Below are 26,432 nucleotides of genomic sequence, written 5' to 3'. Positions count from 1 at the left end.
TATAGATCAAGGAAGAAAGGGCCCTGCCAGATTAAGAACAGAGATGGATGGACAGGCATGGTGGCTCATGCCTGTAATTCCAGCACTTTCCGGGGCTGAGGTGGGCAGATCACTTGAGGCCAGGAGTTCAAGACCAGCCTTGCCAACATGATGAGACCCTGTCTCTACTAACAATACAAAAATTAGCAGGGTGTGTTGGCAGGCGCCTGTGATCCCAGCTACTTGGGAATCTGAGGCATGAGAATTGCTTAAACCTGGAGGCAAAGGTTTCAGTGAGCCAAGATCGTACCACTGCACTCCAGCCTGGGCAAGAGAAGAAGACTCTGTCAAAAAAACAAACAAACAAACAAAAAACAACCAGGGATGAGGCCACCTGGCTTAGCCCTTCTGCATCACCCTAGTAAGTGTCTGAAAAGATCTGGAGCCCATCTTGCTCAAATCAAGTCAGTGAATACTCTCAAGCACAAAAAGGGTACTTAATCATCCTGTCATCTAGGTAGAATGCAGACCATGGAATTAAGAAGACAGTTGTTTCACCGTGTGTGAACCCAGGGCTGGTGAGGGGAGGCACAGGTTGCCATAGATCCCTTTAATAAAGAAGAAATTGAATATTCATGAGGTATAAGAGGAGAACTCTTCCTTTAGTAAAATCAGTGTTCCACATGCTTGGCATAAGCCTCGTATGTTAAATCTCTGCCTTGGAAAAGTAGATATATACTTCTCTGCACCCTATCCCAACCCACATAATTATTTTGGTGTTTAACTCAGAGAAGTTTCTTTAAAGCCTAGGTTACTGCTTGTGCTTATACTCTTCGAAGCTGGGACACTGATGAGTCCTCAAAGCAAGCAGTGGTGTTGTACTCTTTTAATCTGGTCCAATAAACTCTTTGTTGTCTCTTTTAGCATTCCTCCTTGATAATTTAAAAAACCTACTCAAAATTGATAAGCTTTCTTTCCCACAGTTCCTACTGATGATTTTCATCTTTATAACAATCTACAATAAAAACATTAGGTAAAAAAAACTTTCGTATGCTGCTTAAGAGTTACAAAGTATTTCCACTCACAATGTATCTTTACATTATGATTTGATTCTACAACAATCTCATGAGGTTGCTATTAGTCTCTCCATTTTACAGATGAAGAAACTGAGGCTCAGAGGGGTTAAGTGACTTGCCTAAAGTCATGGAGCTACTAATACATGGCGGAGCCAGGAGTAAAAATTCAATCTTCTGACTCTAATCCTGTGTATTCCCTCTGCTCTGTGTAGATTTCACTTTTCTCTGATGGTTTCTTTTCTTGAGTCTTATGTGGGCTTTGTCAGCCATTCAGCTCATCATCGCTTTGTCTCTCAGATACCTCAGTCTTCCAGATTGACACATAGTAGTCATTGTTCTTCACATAACTGCAGAAAGTGAAGCAGGTCTCCAGTTACCACAAGCCGGGCCACTGAGGTTCCAATGTGCTCCCTCAGATCAGTGACGGGTGGCTAAATAGAGCAAGGCTCAGCATAACCTAGGCATGGTGTGAGTTCTCAGCAAGTTCACGGAGCTGAATCAGTCTACAAAAAAAAAGCCTATTGGGACCTGTAGTGTTGCACCAGAGAAAACAAAGATGAACCTTGAGGTTTCTAGGATAGGTTTAGTGGTGCTGATGTCTAGAGATACAGAGATGAATCAGATGACCTTTAGAAGCTCATCCTTAGCAAGAATTTTGTTACCCTCTTCTGTCTTGCTTGCAAACCTTTGTTTACCTTCAATTAATGAACTATTTTGTTACAGCGTTTAACAGTTAAGCTCAAATCATATTGTCCCACTTCACTAACTGACTTTAAGCAAGTTGTCTAAATTCTCTAAGCCTCAATGTTTGCTTCTGTAAAATAAGGATAGTAATACCTAAATCATAAGATTTGCTATGAGGATAAATCACACAATTTATAATTATCACTAATGTACATTAATTATTTATAAAGTGCCCATCATGGTCCCCATCCCTTTCTCAGTAATCACATGTTTAATTGTAGGTACTAACATTAGCCCCATCTTATAGATGAGAAACCTGAGGCACAGAGATGTTGAGTGACTGGCCCAAAGTCACACAGCTTGTAAGTGGTATGGCTAGGATTTAAAACTAGTCTTGTTCCCGAGGGCAAGTGGTAACTTCCACACTCTAGGGTCTCATTTGCAGGTTCAACAAGGTGAAATAATGTTTATGAAGTCCCTGGAATACTATCAGGCATATTAGTAGAAGCTTAATGAATAGTGGTTATAGTTATTATATTTAACCTCCAAAAATCTTTTCAAACAAGGTTATATCTGTTATGTAAATGTCAATATCACACTTGTCACCTCCTATTTCAAAATCTGTTTTTTAGTTGACAAATTAGAAGAATAATTCAGAGGTACGTTTATTTTATTTATGTTATCTTTTATTTTATTTATGACAGTCTCACTCTGTCACCCAGACTAGAGTGCAGTGGTGTGCTCTCAGCTCACTCTCCTGTGTTCAAACGATTCTCATGCATCAGCCACCCAAGTAGCTGGGACTACACACCGCATCTGGCTATTTTTGTTTGTTTGTTTGTATTTGTAGTAGAGATGAGGTTTCACCATGTTGATTGACCAGGCTGGTCTCGAACTCCTAACCTCAAGCCATCCTCTCATCTTGGCCTCCCAAAGTGCTGGGATTACAGGTGTGAGCCACTGTGCCTGGCCAGATGGATCTTTTTTTTTGAGATGGAGTCTCACATTATCGCCTAGGCTGGAGTGCAGTGGCATGATCTCAGCTCACTGCACTCTCCACCGCCCAGGTTCAAATGATTCTCCTGCATCAACCTCCCAAGTAGCGGGGATTACAGGCACATGCTACCACATCTGGATAATTTTTGTATTTTTAGTAGAGACAGGGTTTCACCATGTTGGCCAGGCTGGTCTCAAACTTCTAACCTCAAGTGATCCAACCATGTTGGCCTCCCAAAGTGCTATAATTACAGGTGTGAGCCACTGCACCCAGCCTGGATGGATTTTTTAAATGTACCTCTGAATGGCCAGGCCAACATAGTGAGACACTCATCACTATTTTAAAAAAAAAATTTTTTTTTAATCCTTCCATTCCCTGATGCCAGCCATTAACCACAACGTAAAGCATGAATTTGGAGAGGCACATGGTAGAAAAAGGCAATGGTAGCTAGCAACAATGGAGATGCTACTAGGTGTGATAAGCACTAGGTCTTTTCATATGTGTTAGTTACCCAGTTTAACTTTCACAAATAATGGGGGAGGGATTGGCCCAATTTACAGGTAAGAACACTGGGAATCATTGGATTCATTAGTGTTATTAGCAATGAATCTAATGAGTAAGGTAAAGAGGCTAAAGTCACCCAGCTTGTAAATGAAACCTGACTACCACGTTTTTCCACTGCACCCAATTTAGGAGCAAAGCTTAGTATTCCATCGTTTCTTCTCCCTCGGTTTCAGGTATTACGCAGACAACTCCACCGGCCGGTGTGAGAGGTGCCACAGGATCTGCAAGGGGTGCCGGGGCCCACGGCCCACAGACTGCCTGTCTTGCGAGAGATTTTTCTTTCTGCTCCGCTCCAAAGGAGAGTGTCGTCCCTCCTGCCCAGACCATTACTATGTAGAGCAAAGCACACAGACCTGTGAGAGATGCCATCCGACTTGTGGTCAATGCAAAGGTAAGAGTCTGTCATTTTGCATGTGTGCGTAGAAAAATGAAAAGGTTTTCTTCCTTCTTTGCCCCTTTCTCTCTTCTCACCACCTGGGAGGTTCCTCTTGCTTCCCCACCTCGTGTGTGATCCTCTCCAGCATCAGCGCCCTCTGTTGGCTCTTAACTTCTGCCTCTTCCCTCTAACCTGGGCTGCTCCTGCCCATCCCCCATCCTTCAAGACCCAGAGACAGGCATCATCTCCTTGAGGAAGCACTGTTCGTCCACTCATCATTTTCCTATTCTACCTGATGAATCTGTCTGGGGGGATTTATTTATTTTCATGACTTGCACTATTCCCTGAGACTTCTGCCTCAAACTCTCCCAAGTCCCATACCTCTTTTACAGAAACTTGGCTGTCTGTCCAAGAGATCCTCAAGGCTCACCATCTACCCACGAGCCCAGGCTGATACTTTGAAGTTCTCCTCGACTCTTCTTCCCTTGTCACCTGCCCAACCCACCCACCTCCAACAAAGCTAAACTTCAAGATCTGTTGATTCTCTTTCCCAAATAGTTATCTAATGAGATCTTTTTCCACCCTCACTACCCTCATCTTCCATTTTTAGTATCTAGTATCACACCTTTTGAAGCAGCCAGCAGGTCACCCCAACTCTGAATCTTGCCCCCACACCAGGTCATCTGGTATACTAATGCCACAGTGAGTGCCCTGAAATTCAAATTTCTCATTTTTCTCTACACCTTGCCATAAATATGTGATCACCGTGAATGCTTCTCAATATTTAAGAAAGAAATACTTCCATATTTTAATTGTTAAAACTTTCTACAAAAAATATTATTAGCTGGTAGGATACATACCTGTGCTTTTCAAAATTATCTTGGCTGTGCTTAGTTCTTTTATGTAAATACGTAATGAGTCCAGTTTCATTTTTTAAAAATCTTTCATTTTTAAAAAGTGTTTTGATATTGAGTGGCATTGCATTGAATTTATTTTGGAGTAAACCCCATCTGTACAATCCTGAGTTATATTTATGAATGTGGTATATCTCTCCATTCTATGCATTTACTTATTACACTTCAGTAAAGTTTTAATAAGTGTTTTTTTGTTTGTTTGTTTGTTTGTTTGTTTTTTGAGATGGAGTATCGCTCTGTCACCCAGGCTGGAGTGCAGTGGCATGATCTCAGCTCACTGCAACCTCCACCTCCCAGGATCAAGTGATTCTCCCGCCTCAGCCTCCTGAGTAGCTGGGATTACAGATGCACACCACCATGCCCAGCTAATTTTTGTATTTTTAGTAGAGACGGGGTTTCACTATGTTGGTCAGGCTGGTCTCGAATTCCTGACATCATGATCTGCCCGCCTTGACCTCCCAAAGTGCTGGGATTACAGGTGTGAGCCACTGCACCTGGCCAATAAATGTTTTTATATTTAAAAGGTGATTCAGATTTTCCCAGCAGTTCCCTTAACTTATGCCTTAAGGACTCTTCTTCCATATATTCTAGAAGCTAGAACTACCCAGAACCACTCAGCAGCCACCAAATGTGCCAGGCTCTTTCATGCCTTTATTGACTCAATGCTCTAGGGAACCCTTGACTTAAAGATTCAGCTTGAGTATCATCTCATATCCTCCGTGGAGCTTTTGTTAGTCCTCCCAGGAGTATTCTTCCTCCTTCTTAATTCTGTAATACACTGTTTTATCATAGAAATTTTACATTACATTGTAATTAAACAAGTCCACCCCTCCTACTGATTGTGAGCCCCTCAAGCAAAGGCAAGGATTATACTACATTCATTGTGTATCCCTTCTTTCTACTCTGGAGTGTAAAACGTAAGTTTTCATTAAGCGTTTGTTCACTGAATGAATGAATGACTGTATAGGAAACAAATTCCTAATGTCTTTTTGCAAATTAAAAAGTGTTCAACTATAAGATCTTCAAATAGCCAGGCACGGTGGCTCACGCCTGTAATCCCAGCACTTTGGGAGGCTGAGGTGGGCGGATCACCTGAGGTCAGGAGTTCAAGACCAGCCTGACCAACATGGTGAAACCCCTTCTCTACTAAAATACAAAAATTAGCTGGGCGTAATGGCAAGTGTCTGTACTCTCACCTACTTGGGAGACTGAGGTGGGAGAATTGCTTGAAACCTGGAGGCGGAGGTTGCAGTGAGCTGAGATTGCGCCATTGCACTCCAGCCTGGCAACTGAGCGAGACTGTCTCCAAAAAAAAAAAAAAAAAAATCTTCAAATATTGTTTCTCCACTCTCCCCTCCAATCTCTTTTATGGAATTTCTATTAAATGCAATTTAGAGTTTATTATCTGTCCTTTGTATCCTACCTACTCTTTTATATTTTACCTCTTTGACTCTATGTGAGTTATACTAGGTTAATTCTTCAGCACTCCATTTCATTCCCTGACTTGTTCTCTGTGCTCTGTTTAAAATCCAACCCATCTATTTTTTTGTTTTCAGTTTAAGTGACTATATTTTTACTTTTGAGAGTTCTAATTGGCCAGGTGCAGTGACTAATACCTGTAATCACACCACTTTGTAAGGCCGAGGTGGGAGTGACACTAGAGCCCAGGAGTTCAAGACCAGCCTGGGCAACTTGGCAAAATCCTGTTTCTACAAAAAAAAATACAAAAATTAGTCAGGCGTGGTGGCACACAATAGTAATCCCAGCTACTCAGGAGGCTGAGGTGGGAGGATCACTTGAGCAAGGGATGTCAAGACAGCAGTGAGCTGTGATTGTGTCACTGCACTCCAGCCTGGGTGACAGAGTGAGACCATGCCAAAAAAAAAGATTTCTAATTGTTTCTTTTTCTCATCCATTTTTATTTTAGATCTTTGTTTGTATCTTATAATTTAATATATTTATGGATACTATGTCTTTATTTACTTATGAGCATCTTAAACACACCAATTTTAAAGACTTTGTCAAATGTTTTTATGAAATCAATACTATCTGATGTAAATGTATGTTCTAATTATTGATTGTGTTTGTCATCTTTTTTTTTTAACTTTATTTTATAGAGACGAGGTCTCGCTATGTTGCCCAGGCTGATCTTGAACTCCTGGGCTCAAGCAATCCTCCCATCTTGGCCACCCAGAGTGTTGGGGTTACAGGCGTGAGCCATTGCACTGGCCTGACATCTTTCTTAGCATTCATTTTATCTATATACTTTGGAATGCTGGTCTTAGCTCATTGTAAATGAAATATTTTGGTTTTGGTTCTTTACTCCCTCTCTCTCTTCTTTTATCTTTACTTCTCATAGTCTGGACATTTTTCCATTAACTATTCCTGTCTCCAACCTGAAACTCAGTCCAGAAACAAGATGTTCCAGCGTTCCTGGAAGTGATACTGATGACAGCACAGATCCCATCAGCAATTCAACTAGCAGCTCAGGAGAGCTCTTGTCAGAAGTTGATGTCTATGAAGGCAGAGTGTCAACATGACTCCTGATTTAAGCTCTAAGCCTGGATTTTGGCCCTGGTCTTACATAAAACACTTTTAGTTCCTTTTTTGGTAGAAAAGGTGAACTCACAGCCACCACTGCCTACTTCCAGTCCTGGAGCAGAGAAGGTGGATGGTTAGAACCTGACTGCCATTTTGCATTTATATTTCCTTTATGTTCCAAAGAGATTACATTTTCTATGTAAGGCCATCTATCTTTTTGTTTGTTTGTTTTTCTCTCTTTATATTTATTCCATAATTTCATTATGTTTAAAGTGAATGGGCTGTCAGAACCTGAACTTATAAAATATTATTTTTAATGCATATGTATTACTAATGGATAATCAGATACTTAGAAGAGGATTGTACCCTAAATTATTGCCCAGCCTCACTCTACTAATCCAAATGCCTGGTGGGATTACAGGCACACACCACCATGCCTGGCTAATTTGTGTGTGTGTGTGTGTGTGTGTGTGTGTGTATTTTGAGTAGAGACGGGGTTTCATAGTTTTTCAACCCTTGCCCCACTCCTTCTCTCCCTGCTCTTGTATTCCCCAGTGTCTATTGTTCCCACCTGTTTTATTTTATTTTGTTTTTGAGACAGTCTCACTCTGTCGCCCAGGCTAAAGTTCTGTCTCCCAAGCTAAAGTGCAGTGACGCAATCTCAGCTCACTGAAGTTTCCGCATCCCGGGTTCAAGTGATACTCATGCCTCAGTCTCTCAAGTAGCTGAAACTAGAGGTTCATGCCACCATCCGTGGCTTATTTTCGTATTTTTTGTTGGTTTGTTTTTTGAGACAGAGTCTTGCTCTGTTGTCCACGCTGGAGTGCAGTGGCATGATCTCCACTCACTGCAACCTCTGCCTCTCAGGTTCAAGCAATTATCCTGCCTCAGCCTCCTGAGTAGCTGGGACTACAGGCATGCGCCACCATGCCTGGCTAATTTTTATATTTTTAATAGAGATGGGGTTTCACCATGTTAGCCAGGCTGGTCTCAAATTCCTGGTCTGAAGTGATCAGCTCACGTTGGCCTCCCAAAGTGCTGGGAAGACACGCGTGGGCCACCACACCTGGCCAAAGTCTTACTTTTTTTTTTTTTTTAAATGCTTTAAGTTCTAGGGTACATGTGCACAACGTGTAGGTTTGTTACATATGTATACATGTGCCATGTTGGTGTGCTGCACCCATTAACTCATCATTTACATTAGGTATATCTCCTAATGCTATCCCTCCCCCCTCCCCCCTCCCCACAATAGGCCCCAGTGTGTGATGTTCCCCTTCCTGTGTCCAAGTGATCTCATTGTTCAATTCCCACCTATGAGTGAGAACATGCAGTGTTTGGTTTTCTGTTCTTGCGATAGTTTGCTGAGAATGATGGTTTCCAGCTGCATCCATGTCCCTACAAAGGACACGAACTCATCCTTTTTTATGGCCGCATAGTATTCCATGGTGTATATATGCCACATTTTCTTAATCCAGTCTGTCACTGATGGGCATTTGGGTTGGTTCCAAGTCTTTGCTATTGTGAATAGTGCCACAATAAACATACGTGTGCATGTGTCTTTATAGCAGCATGATTTATAATCCTTTGGGTATATCCCCAGTAATGGGATGGCTGGGTCAAATGGTATTTCTAATTCTAGATCCTTGAGGAATCACCACACTGTTTTCCACAATGGTTGAACTAGTTTACAGTCCCATCAACAGTGTAAAAGTGTTCCTATTTCTCCACATCCTCTCCAGCACCTGTTGTTTCCTGACTTTTTAATGATCGTCATTCTAACTGGTGTGAGATAGTATCTCATTGTGGTTTTGATTTGCATTTCTCTGATGGCCAGTGATGATGAGCATTTTTTCATGTGTCTGTTGGCTGCATAAATGCCTTCTTTTGAGCAGTGTCTGTTCATATCCTTTGCCCACTTTTTGATGGGGTTGTTTATCATTTAAATATTTAATCAATCTTGAGTTATCACCTATATGGTGATAGGTAGGGATCCAGTTTTATTCTTCTGCATGTATCTAGCCAGCTATCCCGGCACCATTTATTGACCAAAAATTCTTTTTCCCATTGTTTATTTTTGCCGACTTTGTAAAAAATCAGGTTTTTCGGTGTGTGGCATTATTTCTGGGTTCTCTATTCTTTTCCATTGGTCTATGTGTCTGTTTTTGTACCAGTACCATGGTATTTTGGTTACTGTGCCCTTACAGTATAGAAATACTATACGTGTCTTTAGTTGGGTTTGAGATTTCCTGGGTGAATTAAGGATGATGATTTTGGGCATTCTCAGTCTCAAAAGTTCATCCACACAGTGTTCTTGAGATTGTATTCAAGGGATGACTAGGAGTTAGTGGGTAAATCTTGAAGCTGTCCTGAGTGTTTGTACCTCTTCCTCTTGTATTTGACGTCAACCCATGAACTTGCCCAGTTGAAGTTTTCTATCTTTGGTGCTCATTTTTTCTGCTATCATTCTTTTTTTAATTTTTATTTTTTATTTAATGTTATTTTTTAATATAATTATTTGCAATCAGCAGTCCTTTCTTTACTATAGCACACATGTCCCTTGCTGGTTAGGAAAATGTTGTGCTATCATCTGGTTTTGCAACATATAGATACGAAATCTGGAGACAGGTTTTTCTCATGGGATACAAACTATGTAGAAAAAAAAGATGAATTCCTTCCTTTTTAAGTGATTAACTCTCATAGTAAGAAATGAGGATGCATGAAAGAATCAGAAAAATAATTTAGCAACCTAAATAAGAAATTACCAACTAAATTACATTTCGTTCACTTTGGACTGCCCAACAATTTTAGATGTTAAAAAAGAAAAATATGTAAAAGTATGGAAGGAGAGGTGGAGCAGGAAAACATAGCACACTCAGGCTTCATATGTACCTTTCTCTGTAACTGATACCTCCATAATTAGCTCATTTCTTGCCTTCACACACCTAACTTTTTACTTATCCTCCTCATAAAATTTTATTTATTTTTTGTTTGTTTTTTGGTTTTGTGTTATTGTTTCTTCTCCTCATAAAATGGTTTGGAATCAAAATCCAGGCTGAGTAACCAAAGCCTCTTAACTCTCCCAAGCTGCATCTTTCTGTGCGGACTGAGGCCCATGAACAGACCCCAGAAGTTGCTCTGCATTTGTTGAATTCATCCCATGGGATTCAGTCTGAAGGAGAGCAGATGGTGAGCTGCTCTGAGTTTTAAAGAAATGACAAAATGCCTGTCTTTTAGGTCCCAAAGCTCCCGCAGAACCTTAGAAGCGATGATAGATGTAGGGTGTTAAACTTTAAAATAATAGAAAGCCTTCTGGAAATTAACAAAGTGCCTTTTGCTAAAGATTCTGAGTACCCTAAGTGTGCAAGTTTTGCAATAAATCGGTGTAGGAGATGTAAATGAAGTCCGATTTGTCACCCAAAGCTGACATATAGTGCCCTTGGGTATTGCCTAGGATCTGGGCCTCAGACAATTTATTGTTGGTCTTCTGGAAAATGTAACCAAACTTGGCCAGGCATGGTGGCTCATGCCTGTAAACTTTGGGAGGCCAAAGCAGGCAGATCACCTGAGGTCAGTGTTCAAGACCAGCCTGGCCAACATGGTGAAACCCCGTCTCTACTAACAAGAGTAAAACCCCGTCTCCAAAAACAAAAAGAAAAAAAAAAAAGAAAATGTAACCAACCTTAAGGTAGGAATTTTGTGACCTAACCTAGTTATGGACTGTTCCCCCTCTTTTAGTGTTTTCTACTCTTAATTTATTTTATTATAAATTGACAAATTATAATTATATATATTTATAGGGTACGAAGGGATGTCATGATATATGTATACAATGTGGAATAATTAAATCAAGCTAATTAACATGTCCATCAGGCCAGGTACAGTGGCTCACACCTGTAATCCCAGTACTTTGGGAGGCCAAGGTGGGCGGATCACTTGAGGTCAGGAATTTGAGACCAGCCTAGGCAACATAGTGAGACCTCATGTCTATAAAAAATAAACAAAATTTGGCCAGGCGCAGTGACTCATGCCTGTAATCCCAGCAATTTGGGAGGCCAAGGCAGGCAGATCACTTGAGGTTAGGAGTTTGAAACCAGCCTAGCCAATATGATGCAACCTCATCTCTACTGAAAATACAAAAAAATTAGGCAGGTGTGGTGGTGCACACCTATAGTCCCAGCTACTCAGGAGGCTGAGGCAGGAGAATTGCTTGAATCTGGGAGGCAAAGTTTGCAGTGAGCTGAGATTGCGCCACTGCACTCCAGCCTGGGTGACAAAGCAAGACTCTGTCTAAAAACAAAAATAAATAATATATAATATATATTTGCTGGGTATGGGGTGTGAGCCTGTAGTACCAGCTACTCAGAAGGCTACGGTAGGAGGATCACCTGAGCCCAGGAGGTTGAGGCTGCAGTGAGCCATGATTACAACAAGCCATGATTGCACCACTGCAATCTAGCCTGGGAAACAGAGCAAGATTCCACCAAAAAAAAAAAAAAAAAAAAAAAATTCCATCACTTCAAATACTTAATCATTTTTGTGGTAAGAACATCTGAAATTTACTGTCTTACCAATTTTGAAAGTACAATATATTATTGTTAATTATAGTCACCATGAGATATAATAGATCTCAAAAAAACATGTTCTTCCTGTCGAGAACCTTATACCCTTTGACCAGCATCTCCCCAGTCCCCTCAGCCTCTGGTAACCACCATTCTACTCTTTACTTCTATGAGTTCAATTGTTTTAGATTCCACATTAAAGTGAGAACATGTATCTACCCTTAATTTCTCTTCATTTAAAAAAAAAAAAGTCTCTTGTATGTTAAAAATTGAAGTAAGACATCTAAGCTATATTTTAGAAAAATGTAGAATGGGAAAAAGGAAGAATGGAAATAGGAGAAGAGTGATTCTTCCATCAGAGACCACAATAATGTTCCAGAACATGTAGGAAATTCTGTATGAAGCTAGAGCTAAGATAAAAATAAAGTGGTTTTGAATTTATATCACTACAGGCAGCTTCCAACCTAAGAAGCAGTTCAGTAATAAAGGTGTTTATTCTCTAAGCTGTTGTTTGGAGCTCAGAATTTATTTTTCCACAGAAACATTATAAATGATTGAGCTCACAGTTCAGCCATGAAATGTCAATTTAACTACATTGTGTAAATGACAGATCCATGGTTCTATTTCAAGTTCAAAAACCACCCTTTACAGGATTGTTCTGATGGGAAGACCTATATCAAGTTCCAACTTACAATACCAGGCACATTCTATGCCCATTAATCTTATGTTCCCATTTTAAAATGATCAGCAAAAATGTCCAGGACTTCCTAACAGAATGAGCTAGATTTAGATCTCCTGTCCCCAAACTTTCCAGAAGTTATCCCTTGATACCTGCATAGAAGAAATGTTTGGGTCGGTCCTTTCCGGGGTGTCTGAATTAGGAGAAAGAGTATTGTCTCCACAGGAAACAGAGGCTGTTAGATTCAGACCTCCTCTGTTTGGTGGCTCATGTGCTAAGGCAGATAGTGTGGTAGAAAGAGCACCTCAGCAAGGCGCAATTGCACACATCTGTAATCCCAGCTACTTGGAGGCTGAGGCAAGAGGGATCCTTTGAGTCCAGGAGTTTGAGATCAGCCTGGGCAACATAGCAAGACCCTCATCTGAAAAAAAACAAAAGAAAACAAAAAGAAAGACAGACAGATCAATGGATTATGAGTCAACAAACTTGAATTTGAATCTTGTCCACCACCTATGTAACCCTGGATAGGTGGCATTACATGTCTGGGCCTTAGTTTTCATTTATCAGTATTTTCAAAAAGAGAAATAAATAAGGTGTCAAATTTCTGAGAAGAGAACTTACAGCTTTGAAGAGAATGTCAAAGAAATCTAGCACCATCAACACCACCCCGAAATTAAGAACCACCAAACAAAATGACCTGCTGAATCCTTTTAGCCCTAGCATTTAAGTGCCAAGTTTAGTGCTGTTTCTCAATTAGAAACTCTCTATTCATGATTTATGCACTGCGTATTGCAGTCCTCCAAACAGCTGGTAACATCCTCCACACTAGTTAAACAATAAGCAGAATAACAAAGGTTTTATACACTTTCTACATGATTTCTCATTCTCTGAAAATCTTTTCTCTTGCGGTAATAAAATATCTGTCATCCCAAAATCCTCAATTTTCAGACTGAGAGTCGACATAGATTGAACTAATTGTATAATTTCTACTTTGTGTGGGAGACTTTTTTCTTTTTCTTTTTTTTTTTTTTTTTTTTTTTGAGACAGAGTCTTGCTCTGTAGCCCAGGCTGGAGTGCAGTGGCCGGATCTCAGCTCACTGCAAGCTCCGCCTCCCGGGTTTACGCCATTCTCCTGCCTCAGCCTCCCGAGTAGCTGGGACTACAGGCGCCCGCCACCGCGCCCGGCTAGTTTTTTGTATTTTTTAGTAGAGACGGGGTTCCACCATGTTAGCCAGGATGGTCTAGATCTCCTGACCTCGTGATCCGCCCGTCTCGGCCTCCCAAAGTGCCGGGATTACAGGCTTGAGCCACCGCGCCCGGCCTCTTTTTCATATCCTCAATCAATTCACCCTTCCGCTTCAATTTACTTGACATATTCCTTGTTCCTAAGTGTTCCGGAACAGAGACAGAGGTTGAAATCTAAGGTCAATCTCATAACATAGAATGTTTTCTCTTTCAGGAAAAGGAGCGTTGAATTGCTTATCCTGTGTGTGGAGTTACCACCTCATGGGAGGGATCTGCACCTCGGACTGTCTTGTTGGGGAATACAGAGTGGGAGAGGTATGGAGGGCTAGGGGTGCTGGGCCTTCTGCTCTCTCCAGAGAGAAACATGAGCTTAGTTCCTGCATGTCATTCTGGCCAATCAAAATGTCCCAACATTCATGTTTAATATTTTAAAATCTTGTACCATTGCATCATGTAATAATGGTGCTACCCACCTGTAGCCTTAACTTTTACTCCAAAGGAACTGAGAAGATCTAAGCTAATGGAGAAGTTAAGTCGTGAGGGCCTTGGAATGAATTCTTTATTTGTTGTTCATCACCACAGAAGTTTCAGTCAACATAAGAATATTATGTCAGAAATACAAACTATCTTGTCCCTTACTTCTCTCTGGTCTAACCAGAAACATGTGAATAACATAGGAGCAACACAGCTAATGTTGACCTTTTGTTTCCTCTACCCGATCACAGTGTATTAAGAAGGATTCATTTGCAGTGTTACAGCTCTTGTAGAATTTGTACAGCAGGTTTTCTGGTTTCTACCAGAAAACCCCCCATGGAAAAGAAAAGAAAAGAAAAGAAAAGAAAAGAAAAGAAAAGAAAAGGAAAGGAAAGGAAAGGAAAGGAAAGGAAAGGAAAGGAAAGGAAAGGAAAGGAAAGGAAAGGAAAGGAAAGGAAAGGAAAGGAAAGGAAAGGAAAGGAAAGGAAAGGAAAGGAAAGGAAAGGAAAGGAAAGGAAAGGAAAGGAAAGGAAAGGAAAGGAAAGGAAAGGAAAGGAAAGGAAAGGAAAGGAAAGGAAAGGAAAGGAAAGGAAAGGAAAGGAAAGGAAAGGAAAGGAGGGAGGGAGGGAGGGAGGGAGGAAGGAAGGAAGGAAGGAAGGAAGGAAGGAAGGAAGGAAAAAAATGAGGATTCATTTGCCATGGATTTTGAGACCATAATTTTTTTTTTTTTTTTTTTTTTTTTTTTAAGCCTGGATCTCACTCTCACCCAGGCTGGAGTGCAGTGGCGCAGTTACAGTTCATTGCAGCTTTGACCTCCTGGGCTCAGGTGATCCTGCCAACTCAGCCTCCTGAATAGCTGGGACTACCATGTCACTGGTCCCCCCCCCCCCTTACGCAAAGTTAGCCTTTGGGTTGGGAGTTTCCTCACTATTGTCACTTCTGTGGTTGCCAGAAAGATGCTACCGGAAAGGGGTCCCAATCCAGACCCCAAAAGAGGGTTCTTGGATCTCACATAAGAAAGAATTCAGGGCAAAACCATAGGGCAAAGTGAAAGCAAGTTTATTAAGAAAGTAGAGGAATAAAAGAATGGCTCCTGCATAGACACAGCAGCTGTGAGGGCTGCTGCTTGCCCATCTTTATGGTTATTTCTTAATGATATGCTAAACAAAGGATGGTTTATTCATGGCTTCCCTTTTTAGACCATATAGGGTAACTTCCTGATGTTGCCATGGTATTTGTAAACTGTCATGGCGCTGGTAGGAGTGTAGCAGTGAGAACCACGAGAGGTCACTCTCATTGCCATCTTAGTTTAGGTGGGTTTTGGCTGGCTGTTTACTACAAGCTGTTTTATCAGCAAGGCCTTTATGACTTGTATCTTGTGCCGACCTCCTATCTCATCCTGTAACTTAGAATGCCTTACCATCTAGGAATGTAGCTCACTAAGTTTCAGCCTTATTTTACCTAGCCCCTATTCAAGATGGAGTTGCTCTGGTTCAAATGCCTCTGACAACCATGCCCAGCTAATTTTTTGTATTTTTAGTAGAAACGGGGTCTCACCATGTTGCCTAGGCTGGTCTCAAACTCCTGGGCTCAAGCCATCCACCCACCTCAGCCTCCCAAAGTGCTAGGATTACAGGTGTGAGCCACCGCACCCGGCAAGACCACAAATTTCTTGATTGTGTTTTCAAACTTTAGAAAATAAGTAAATTTCCCCATGATGACATTAACACAAACTAATATATTTACGTATGAGTTCTCTTTAAATTCTGGCAACAGCCCTCATTACAGTTCAGAGAAACTGAGGCTCAAAGAGGTTAAATAATGTGTTAAAGATTATATGAGTACAGCTGGGGCAACACGGTGAAACCCCATCTCTACAAAAAATACAAAAAAAGAAAATTAGCTGGACATGGTGGTGTATGCCTGTAGTCCCAGCTATATGTGGGGCCGAAGCAGGAAGATTGCTTGAATCCAATCACACCAGTGCACTCCAGCGTGGGCAATAAAGTAAGCCCCTGTCTCAAAAAAAAAAAAAAAATTATATGAGTGGTAAGTAACAAAGCTGGGATTAAACCTGAAGGATGAGATAATATGTGAGATGCAGGATTCAATGAGATAGTAACAGCTGAGAAAGCACCTTGTCAGTGCCTGAAACATGCCAAGGTGCTCAACAAAAGCAATTTCCATTCTTTCTTCTTTTTCTGTCATACCATACTTCCAAAGTTACAGAAGTAAAACAGGAAGGCACCTTCCCTAACCCACGTTTCCAGCACCAGTCAAGGAGCAACTTGTCAGGAGGGAAGCCACTTTCTTCTCATCTCTCCACTCTCTTCCTAAAGAGATGTAACTACTTGAGCTACACAGCCACAATCTATATTATTCTGGGGCCTGACCACAATAATCCAGTAACCACAGAAGGCCAAGCAGGTCACAAACATAAATGCTGGGTCAAAGAAAACCACAGTGTAAGCTTGAAGCTTGAAGGGAAGTAGAAATTGATGTATCACCTACATGTTGGTGACATCATAGCAAGTGCTGGGAATTGTGTCAAATAGAAGAGTGGAAAGGGGGGCCATTGCCACGTGGGAGTGACGAATCCAGTGTTGACAGGTCTTCTAGTTTCTAAAGAGAAATTAGGAACGAATTTACATGTGAAATATCCCACTTTTGAGATGTGGGAAATGAATGCAAAATATTTTAAACTGAAAGTCAACAGTGTGGGCCAGACAAAACTAGTCCTTGACCTGAGCTGTCCTTAAGCACGGGAGCTGTCCTTGAGCACAGGAGCTGTCAGCTCCTAACCCAAACTGTTCTAGACGTCTGTTCTCCCACTGTTATTAGCAGATCTCAAAGGGCAGGGCACAGCCATGATTCCACCCCATCACAGACAGTGGGTTCTTTCACCCAGCACAGTTAAAAATGGGCTCAGAACACACCATCCTTCTGCTATCCCCCACACACCTCCCTTCTTATGGAGACAAGATGAAATACCATCTGGGAACTCCAGTGCTTGTTAATCCCTCTGCACTCAGACGGAACCTCTTGATTGCTCTTACCAGGGAGAGAAGTTTAACTGTGAAAGATGCCACGAGAGCTGCATGGAATGCAAGGGACCAGGGGCCAAGAACTGCACCTTGTGCCCCGCCAACCTGGTGCTGCACATGGACGACAGCCGCTGCCTCCACTGCTGCAACACCTCCGATCCCACCAGTGCCCAGGAGTGCTGTGACTGCCAGGACACCACGGGTGAGGGGAGAGCAAGAGCAGCCTGCAGAGGAAGGGCATGTCCTCAGGAAGCCAATGGGAGCAGAGGGAGTGGGGATGGAAAGTTCAGGAGAATCAATATGGCTATCTTTTTATTGAGTGCCTACTATGGGCCTACTGTACTTGAAACTTCACGTCCATTGTCTCACTTCACAAGTAGAGATTATCAGTCCCATTTTATAGATGAGGAGTCTGAGGCTCAAAGAGTTTGATTCACATGCCCAAGTCCACACCAATATTAAAAGTTTCATCTGGAGACTAGACGCGTTGGCTCATGCCTGTAAGTAATCCTAGCACTTTGGGAGGGCGAGGTGGACAGATCGCTTGCATCTAGGAGCTTGAGACCAGCCTGCGCAACATGGCAAAACTCCATCTCTACTAAAAATACAAAAATTAGCTGGGTGTGGTGGTGCATGCCTATAGTCCCAGCTACTCCGAAGGCTGAGGTGGGAGGATCTCTTGAGCCCAGGAGGCAAAGATTGCAGTGAGCCGAGATCACACCACTGCACTTCAGCCTGGGTGACAGAGCAAGATGCTGGCTCAATTTTTTTTAAAAAAATGGTTCATCTGGAATGAGATGCTCCACTTGCCTCCAAGACTAGAACTCAAGTAGAGCTAGCATTTTATCTTTATGAATTACTTTGTTCCTTTTTTTATTCTTCCCTCCTGGGAAAAAAGGAAAAGAATCAACTATCAAGGAAGCTGATGTCAATATTATCTTGATTCTGTTGAAGAATCATTCTATGAAAGTCAGCCCAAACCGGGGCCTCTCATTAGAGACTTATGACATATTAGAAATGAATTTTTATTGAAGGGTAAGAAGAAGTAAAATCCCTTTTACCAATTTCCAGTCCCTCAGCTATCCTCAAGTCTAACTAACCCCATCCATGTGGGTACTTGGTTCTCGTTGGTCATAAACTTAGAAAAATCTCAAACTGAGTGATTTTTTCTAAAAGAAAAAAAAAGAAAAAGAAACATATATTCTTAAAATATACTCTCTAGGCCAGAAGTAGATAATTTCCTTGGGGTCTAGAAGTAACATTCACCTACAAAAAGAGATGCCATATTTCTGAGTTGGTCCATTTGTAAGTAAAGAAAATCCCAGACCCAGGCCAGGCACGTTGGCTCACACCTGTAATCCCAGCATTTTGGGAGGCCAAGGCGGGTGGATCACCTGAGGTCGAGAGTTCAAGACCAGCCTGACCAACATGGAGAAACCCTGTCTCTACTAAAAATACAAAATTAGCCGGGTGTGGTGGCACATGCCTGTAATCCCAGCTACTAGGGAGGCTGAGGCAGAAGAATTACTTGAACCTGGGAGGGAGAGGTTGCGATGAGCCGAGATCACGCCACTGCACTCCAGACTGGGCAAGAAGAGCGAACCTCCATCTCAAAAAAAAAAAAAGAAAAAAGAAAATCCCAGACCCATAACTGCTACCAGCCACTTCTTTTTTATTTTTGATCAGCATTTTTCTTTCTCTCTTTCTCGTTCTTTCTTTTTCTTTTTCTTTCTTTCCTTCTTTCTTTCTTCTTTCTTTTCCTTCCTTCCTTCTTTCCTTCCTTCCTTCCTTTTGTCTTCTTTCTTTCTTTCTTTCCTTTCTTTCTTCCTTTCTTTTCATCTTTCTTTTTTTTTTTTTTTTTTTTTGATGGAGTCTCACTCTCACCCAGGCTGTAGTGCAATGGCACAATCTCGGCTCACTGCAACCTCTGTCTCCCAGGTTCAAGCGATTCCTCAGCCTCCAGAGTAGCTTGGATTACAGGCATGCGCCACCACACTCGGCTAATTTTTGTATTTTTAGTAGAGACAGGTTTCACCATGTTGGCCAGAGTGGTCTCGAACTCCTGACCTCAGGTGATCCGCCCGCCTCAACCTCCCAAAGTGCTGGGATTACAGGTATGAACCACCGCATCTGGCTTGATCAGCATTTTCAGTTGGGTTTTAAGTATCATCTTTCCAAAAACATTTTCCTGCTTTCAGCTTTCCCAACCCCATGAGCAGCTGGTTTTCCCTGTTCTTCAGACACACCTACCTTCAGGGTCTGATTGCTAGTATCCATTCTGTATCAGCTAAGAATAATAACCCTCACAACATTAACGCCTTTAAATGAAACCAGAAATTTGTGCATGTTGCATGCAGAGTTTCTGAAAGCCTGTTCCAACTAAGAACTATCTTGTCAGCTCTTCTGGTCCCCCTGCAGCTCTTGAAGAGCCACCTGCGGCAATCTGCAAAAGTCTAAATGCTCTTGATTACCTGATCCTTCTTTACAGAGACACTCTGCCCCTTCAAGGAAACCATATCACAGAGGCTAACCCTGACTCTGCAGATCTGGGATGGAGAATAGTAAGCAAGCCATGACTGCATATGGCACCCTAGTAATTGAAACAACATCGAAAGGTTTTTATATTGATTCTACTGCTTCAGGCAGTGTTTATCTCACAGTACCACACACAGATTGCTTATCAATCTCTCCATTGCTTTAATGTTTTCTCCAGGGAAAAATTCTGTGCTGAACTTGCTAATGATGAATGTAATAATGATAGGGCTGTTACTTTAGAAGAAGAAAGTTGGCTTGATAGGTAAAATCCCATGAGAATGAAAATTATGATAAAGTAGAAAACTCGTTTCTCACTAGCAAAAAAGAAAGAGAAATACACAGTCATGATGAATCAGATCTAATTGGTCAATATTTAATAAGCAAAAATCATTGCACCTTGGCAGCAGTGTTATATTTATTTATCTAGTGTGTAGAATGTACCTAGAATTGTTCATGAAATTACCCCCTGAACAAGAGAGATCCAAGAGGTTCAACAAATATTTATGAAAAACCTACGTGTATCTCAGCCTGTACATCCAACATGGCCTGATAGTTTTTTTCTCTGGTTCTTTCATACTCCCATGTGGTGGGTTAAAGAATAGAAAAAAAATAGACATACTACCCAAATCATACCACCTGGATAAATGAATAAGTAAGAAAAATGAGCTCATCCTCATCACTAAAGTTACAGTTGAATCTTTCCTTCCATGAAACTGTTTTGGTTACTCCATATTCTCAATCAAGGCATCAAAACAAAGGCTGATGGATGACAGGGATTGGAGCTCTGGATTTCAAAAATCTTAATAATGGCTGGGTGTGGTGGCTTATACCCCAGCACTTTGGGAGGCCAAGGGTGGATCACCTGAGGTCAGGAATTCAAGACCAGCCTGACCAACATGATGAAACCCCATCTCTACTAAAAATACAAAAGTTAGCCAAGCATGGCGGTGTGCACCTGTAGTCCCAGCAACACAGGAGGCTAAGGCACGAGAATTGCTTGAGCTTGGGAGACAGAGGCTGCAGTAAGCTGAGCTATTGTGCTACGGCACTCCAGCCTGGGCGACAGAGAGATACTCCATCTCAAAAAAAAAAAGAAAACAACTCTTAATAATGATAGAAAAAAATTCCCTATCATTCAAGTTGATAGGATTTAAAGATGGTACTTCTTTTTCTGCCAGGCTAGGAGCACAAAACTCCAAGAAGCCAAAGAACACTTGTCAGAGCCTTTTGTCCTAATGTCTTTAGACCGTACCATGGAGCTAAGATTCCTGGATTTGAATTCTGATTGCTCCACAAATAAGGTCTTGTCTCTGACAATGTGACAATTCACTTCCTCTCAATGGACTTTAGTTCCCTCAAATGTCAAACAACAAATTGGCCTAAGTAATTTCTAAGGCCCCACATGGCTCTCAGAGTCAGTAGTTTTATAAATTATCTGCTCTTGCCCTTAAGTGGTGGGACAGTCATCTTGGCCCAGGCTTAAGGGTACCTTGGGAGAGGACTCAGTCTTAGAAAAGAAGTTGGAATTGGGAAAGAAAATAGAGCATTTAGCAATAACTAAAGCTTGGTCCAAGATGAAATATTTTCTTAGGAGGGAAATAGAAGAATCAGTTGATAAGGTTGGATACTTGGTGACTGACCTATGAGGTACGGGGATAAGGGAACTCCCTTTGGATGGCAAACTGACCTTCTTTCTAGAAGGATTTATTGGCTTCATCAGACATAGGCTAGGATTCTCACGGGCTACATACTCCAATTTTATACAGTGGTATGCCTTCTAGGAAAATTAGAGACAGGCCGGGTGCAGTGGTTCACGTCTGTAATCTCAGCACTTTGGGAGACCAAGGTGGGAGGATCTCTTGAGCCCAAGAGTTTGAGACCAGCCAGGGCAACATAGTGGGAAGCTGTCTCTACAAAAAATTAAAATTAAAATTTAAAAAAGAGGAAAATCAGAGACAGTGATTCTACCATTTTCAATTTTTAAAATAAAGGTGAAATTCTTTACTTCAGAATCTAATTTTCTCTATTCTATTTCTTCTACTTTTTCCCTCTTGCCTCTTCCCTTGGGATCTTCCTCCAACAGAAGAGTGCATTCTTCGAACAAGCAAGGTTAGGCCTGCAGCTGAGCACTTCAAGACAGCTCTATTCATCACTTCCTCCGTGATGCTAGCGCTTCTGCTCGGGGCAGCTGTGGTCGTGTGGAAGAAATCTCGCGGCCGAGTCCAGCCAGCAGCAAAGGCCGGCTATGAAAAGCTGGCCGACCCCAACAAGTCTTACTCCTCCTATAAGAGCAGCTATGGAGAGAGCACCAGCTTTGAAGAGGATCAGGTGATTGAGTACAGGGATCGGGACTATGATGAGGATGATGATGATGACATCGTCTACATGGGCCAGGATGGCACAGTCTACCGGAAATTTAAGTATGGGCTGCTGGATGACGATGACGAAGATGAGCTGGAATACGATGACGAGAGTTACTCCTACTACCAGTAAACAGGCACCCCCCCACCATCACCATTCCACTCTCAGGCATGCCTGTGAGCATCGCTGTTTTTGGTTTTATCCCCACACCAGGCCGATGTGTGTTTCTATTTGTCTTCTTTAACCATGAATCCAACCAGAATATGTGAGAATGATGAAATACTTTGTTCTTTTGAGTGGCTAAACTCAATTAACAGTTCCTGTTCAACCGTAATTGAAGAGCAAGCATAAAATTCAGAGGAATTTTCCTCAAAATAATGTGTCAAGACACAAAAATGCAGGAAGTGAAAACAAATGAGATTTGTACAAACTCTTCTATGTGATTGAAAAAAAAAAAAAAAAAAGACAGTAGATCTACAGAAATTCTGCTTCCAAGCTGCATTGTGGAGGTGTCTGCTGCCTCCTGGTATTCTAACTTTTCTTTATCTAATTTTGGGGATAATGGAGGTACAAAGGAGTTGTTGGCTTAGTGGTGTTTTTTTCCCCTTTAGCTGTCTTTAGGCAGAGATTTGTTTTGTAAGGGCCAAGAAAAGAGGGCTCTTATGAATTGAGTCCAGGCCACCCCTGGTGAGCAGAAGAGACCACCTGGGCTGGGCTGCTCAGGACCTACTTGAGATAAGGGAAGAAAAGAGAAGGCGCATCATAGCTGAGGAGCCATGAGGTCCCCAGGCCCTAGTTCCTCTGCAGGAATCCACAGTCACAACGATTCTAAAGGCAGAACAAGCCCAGCGAAAAAGAAATCACTGAGTCTTCAGTAACTGCACCCTCATGATTTTCCGGGTACTTTTCGCCTGGGAGTCGCCTGGGATGTCATCAGCTAAGACATCAAATAATAAAAGAAAAATGGCAGTGTGAACCTAACATAAAATGGAATAAAATGACAAACACTTCATCTACTCTAAAAAATTCAGAGCTTTCCTTCATCAACAACCCATCACAAAACCGTGGGCTCTCCATAGAAAGAGTTGGAATAGAGTCTAACGTGGAAAAAAAAAATCCCAATATGCTGCTCACAAGCTGTACTCTGGCTGCTGACCAGCCTTCCAGCACCGCTCATCACTATGATTTTTGTTTCTAGACTTCCTAGGCTTCCCTTTTTCCATTCTTCTGTCAAGTGTGTTCTTGGATTCATGTACCTGAGGACAGTTTTTCTCCAGATTGTAACACAGAGAGGGGCTCTGGCTATGCAAAATGATGTTGGCACGGTCTTACAGATTTCCTTGTCAAAGCAGACCTTACAGGCAGTACTAGGAATGGAGCACCAGAAAGCAAAAGTGACATTTTCAGAGAATGATGATAATTATAATCTATTGCACACCTACTACCAGATAACAAGCTAAGTAATTCCCCCCAAAAAATGCCCCACTTACCCATTTTGGTACTTACCATACTCCCATGAGGTTGGTATGGTTATTATTCTGTTCTTGTAGGAAATCTAAGGCTTACTAGAGGTTAGATAACTAGCCTAAGGTCATGCAAAGCTCATCAAGATTCAAGAAAAAAGAATGACCACCCTAAAGCATGTGTTCTTGTAACTATGCTACTGACATAAGGTGGGAAAATAAGTATCCTAAATATAAAGGCAAGCCTATTATTTTAGTCTATAACATCAATTTTATCTTTACTAAATTCATGTATTTTCTTTTTTTTAACATAATGTATGACTGACACAGAAAATCTTTATGAAGAAGTCTTCAGTTTACTAAAGGCTTGTGTTTCTTTAGAGGAAAGCTCTTAAAACAGGGCTGACAAACAGTCTCTGGAAAGAGGCAGCTAGTAAGTACATTAGGCTTTCTTGGCCAGAAAGTCTTGTCATAACCACTCAGCTTTGCTATTGTAGCATGAATGCAGCTGGTACATAATGGATGAGTGAACTGTGCTTCAATAAAACCTTATTTATGGACACTGAAATTGGAATTTCAGATAATTTTATTCTTCTTTTGATTTTTTTCAACCTTTTAAAAATTTTTAAATGCAAAAACTATTCTTAATTAACAGCATTACAAGAACAGGTGGTGGGTCGGATTTGGCCAACAGGCTATACTTTGCTGACCTTATCTTTAAAACACTTTTCAGAGATCATACACGTACATGTATGATATGCCTTCAAAATTTTTGATCATTTAAAATTATCTCCTTGGCCAGGCATGGTGGCTCATACCCGTAATCCCAGAACTTTTGGAGACTGAGGCAGGCAGATCACCTGAGGTCAGGAGTTCGAGACTAGCTTGGCCAACATGGTGAAACCCCATCTCTACTAAAAATACAATAAAAAGCTGGGCGTGTTGGTGCACACCTGTAATCCCAGCTACTCAGGAGGCTGAGGCAGGCGAATCACTTGAGCCCGGGAGGCAAAGGTTGCAGTGAGCTGAGATGGCACCAGTTCACTCCAGCCTGGGTGACAGAGCAAGACTCTGTCTCAAAAAAAATAGCTAAATAAATAAATAAATAAAATTATCTCCTTGCCAGGAGTGGTGGTTCGTGCCTGTAACCCCAGCACTTTGGGAGACTGAGGCAGGAGGATTGCTTGAGCCCAGGAGTTCGACATCAGCCTTGGGCAACATAGTGAGACCCCCATGTCTACAGATTTTAAAAATTAGCCAGGCATGGTGGTAAGTGCCTGTAGTCTCAGCTACTCAGGAGGCTGAGGTGGAAGGATCACTTGAACCCCGGAGGTCAAGGCTGCAGTGACCTGTGATCTTGCTATTGCACTTCAGCCTGAGTGACAGAGCTAAGACCCTGTCTCAAAATAAATACATAACATTATCTCTTCAAAATGTATCTGAAGCCCTGATAGTTCTCCTTTCAATCCTTAGAAATATATAAAAATATATGCACGATAGCCATCATATCAATGGAAGACTTTCTCATCTCTGTAGTTGCAGTTAGCTTACAAAAACAAGCAATTTTGCTTATACTTTGTTGTTCATCTTCCATGATAATTCTAAAGCTCTGATAGACTGAGTTTGACATTTTTTTCTGTAAACTAGAAATTGTTTTCTATGAAAAAAAACCTGTGTTTATGATACACAGTTAAAGATTGGTTGAGGTTGAGATGAACTTCAATACTAAGAAAAATTGTGGTGTTCCTCTATGTGGCCTGCAATGAAAAGAAGGTTCATGCTTGTGTATTGAGGTTTGACATCTTTCCTTCTTTGTTTTTAGTCATGCAACGTCATTCTCAGATGGCTTTTTGAATACTATGCTAATGACTGTCTAAATAGATAAATATGTGGTTGGAAAACAAAGTCACCTTTTAGTTTTCTGCTTGTAAATCACTTGGAAATATTAAGAGAATCCTTGTAGACTGGAAACACACCAAGAGGCTGGGTAAAGCATGGAAGGTTCTAGTTAATAGAAAGTAATTTTAAAATTGGAAATAAAATTAAATCAAGACCAGATAATTCTATGAAGACTTACTTATTAAAGAACTATTTCTGAGCATTTTTATGTGATTAGCATTACATTTTACCGAGTAACAGATACACAACAATAACAGTGCTATTTTTTTCTCCTTTTTATCTACCTACACCCGAAGTCCAAGCTAGCCTTATCAATTCTGAATTTTGTCTCCTAAAAATCAGCTCAATCTGTCTTTCTGTCTCATCAGCACTGACTCAGTCTAAGGGAGGAGACCACCCCTCATACTGTCTTATGCCCAATTTCTGCCTCCAAAGAAAGAAGTCGTAAAAACTAAAAGGCAGAAATGAAATCCACAGGCAGACAGCCCGGTGCCACGCCCTGGGCCTGGTAGTTAAAGATTGACCCCTGACCTAACCACTTATGTTATCTATAGATTCCAGACATTGTACGGAAGAGCATTGTAAAAATCCCTGTCCTGTTCTGTTCCATTCTGATTACCGGTGCATGCAGCCCCCAGTCACATACCTGCTGCTTGCTCAATCCATCACGACCCTCTCACGCTTAGAGTTGTGAGCCCTTAGAAGGGACAGGAATTGCTCACTCGGGAGCTTGGCTCTTGAGACAGGAGTCTTACCGATGCCCCCGGCCGAATAAACTGCTTCCTTCTTTAACTCTGTGTCTGAGGAGTTCTGTCTGCGGCTTGTCCTGCTACACATCAGGCCCTCAGTGTTTCTCATCTAGACCACTCATACTTCTTCCTGAAGTATTGTGCAGCTTTAATCTCTTTTACTTTTTCTCCTGGTGTATTTTCTACCCTGCCATCAACGGTCATTTCTAAACTTCTTCAGATAATCCCATTCCAGGGTCCCCGTCACCTACAGTATTTATGACATTCAAAACTTTGCTACATATGGCCACTGG

At 41.5% G+C, this 26,432-nt stretch overlaps 1 protein-coding gene and 1 non-coding gene across 3 annotated transcripts in view; both read left to right on the top strand.

Moving 5' to 3' along the window:
- The window catches only part of LOC105498700 (proprotein convertase subtilisin/kexin type 5), a 469,848-nt gene extending 443,666 nt beyond the window's left edge, over positions 1–26,182 (top strand). For both annotated transcript variants that reach the window (XM_071077655.1, XM_011770951.2), the window contains 4 exons: positions 3,474–3,691; positions 13,829–13,929; positions 17,148–17,334; positions 21,751–26,182. In XM_071077655.1, the coding sequence (XP_070933756.1) occupies positions 3,474–3,691; positions 13,829–13,929; positions 17,148–17,334; positions 21,751–22,160 (916 nt within the window). In that variant the 3' untranslated portion in view covers positions 22,161–26,182. The remainder of the gene's footprint in view (positions 1–3,473; positions 3,692–13,828; positions 13,930–17,147; positions 17,335–21,750) is intronic.
- Positions 14,362–14,423, top strand: LOC112423019 (U7 small nuclear RNA). The gene has a single exon (XR_011613116.1). It is a non-coding gene; the product is annotated as a U7 small nuclear RNA (small nuclear RNA).
- Positions 26,183–26,432: the final 250 nt, after the last annotated feature.

This window comes from Macaca nemestrina, chromosome 14 (genome assembly GCF_043159975.1).
Source record: "Macaca nemestrina isolate mMacNem1 chromosome 14, mMacNem.hap1, whole genome shotgun sequence".
Taxonomy (NCBI): Eukaryota; Metazoa; Chordata; class Mammalia; order Primates; family Cercopithecidae; genus Macaca; species Macaca nemestrina.
This window is presented reverse-complemented; position numbering and strand designations above follow the sequence as displayed.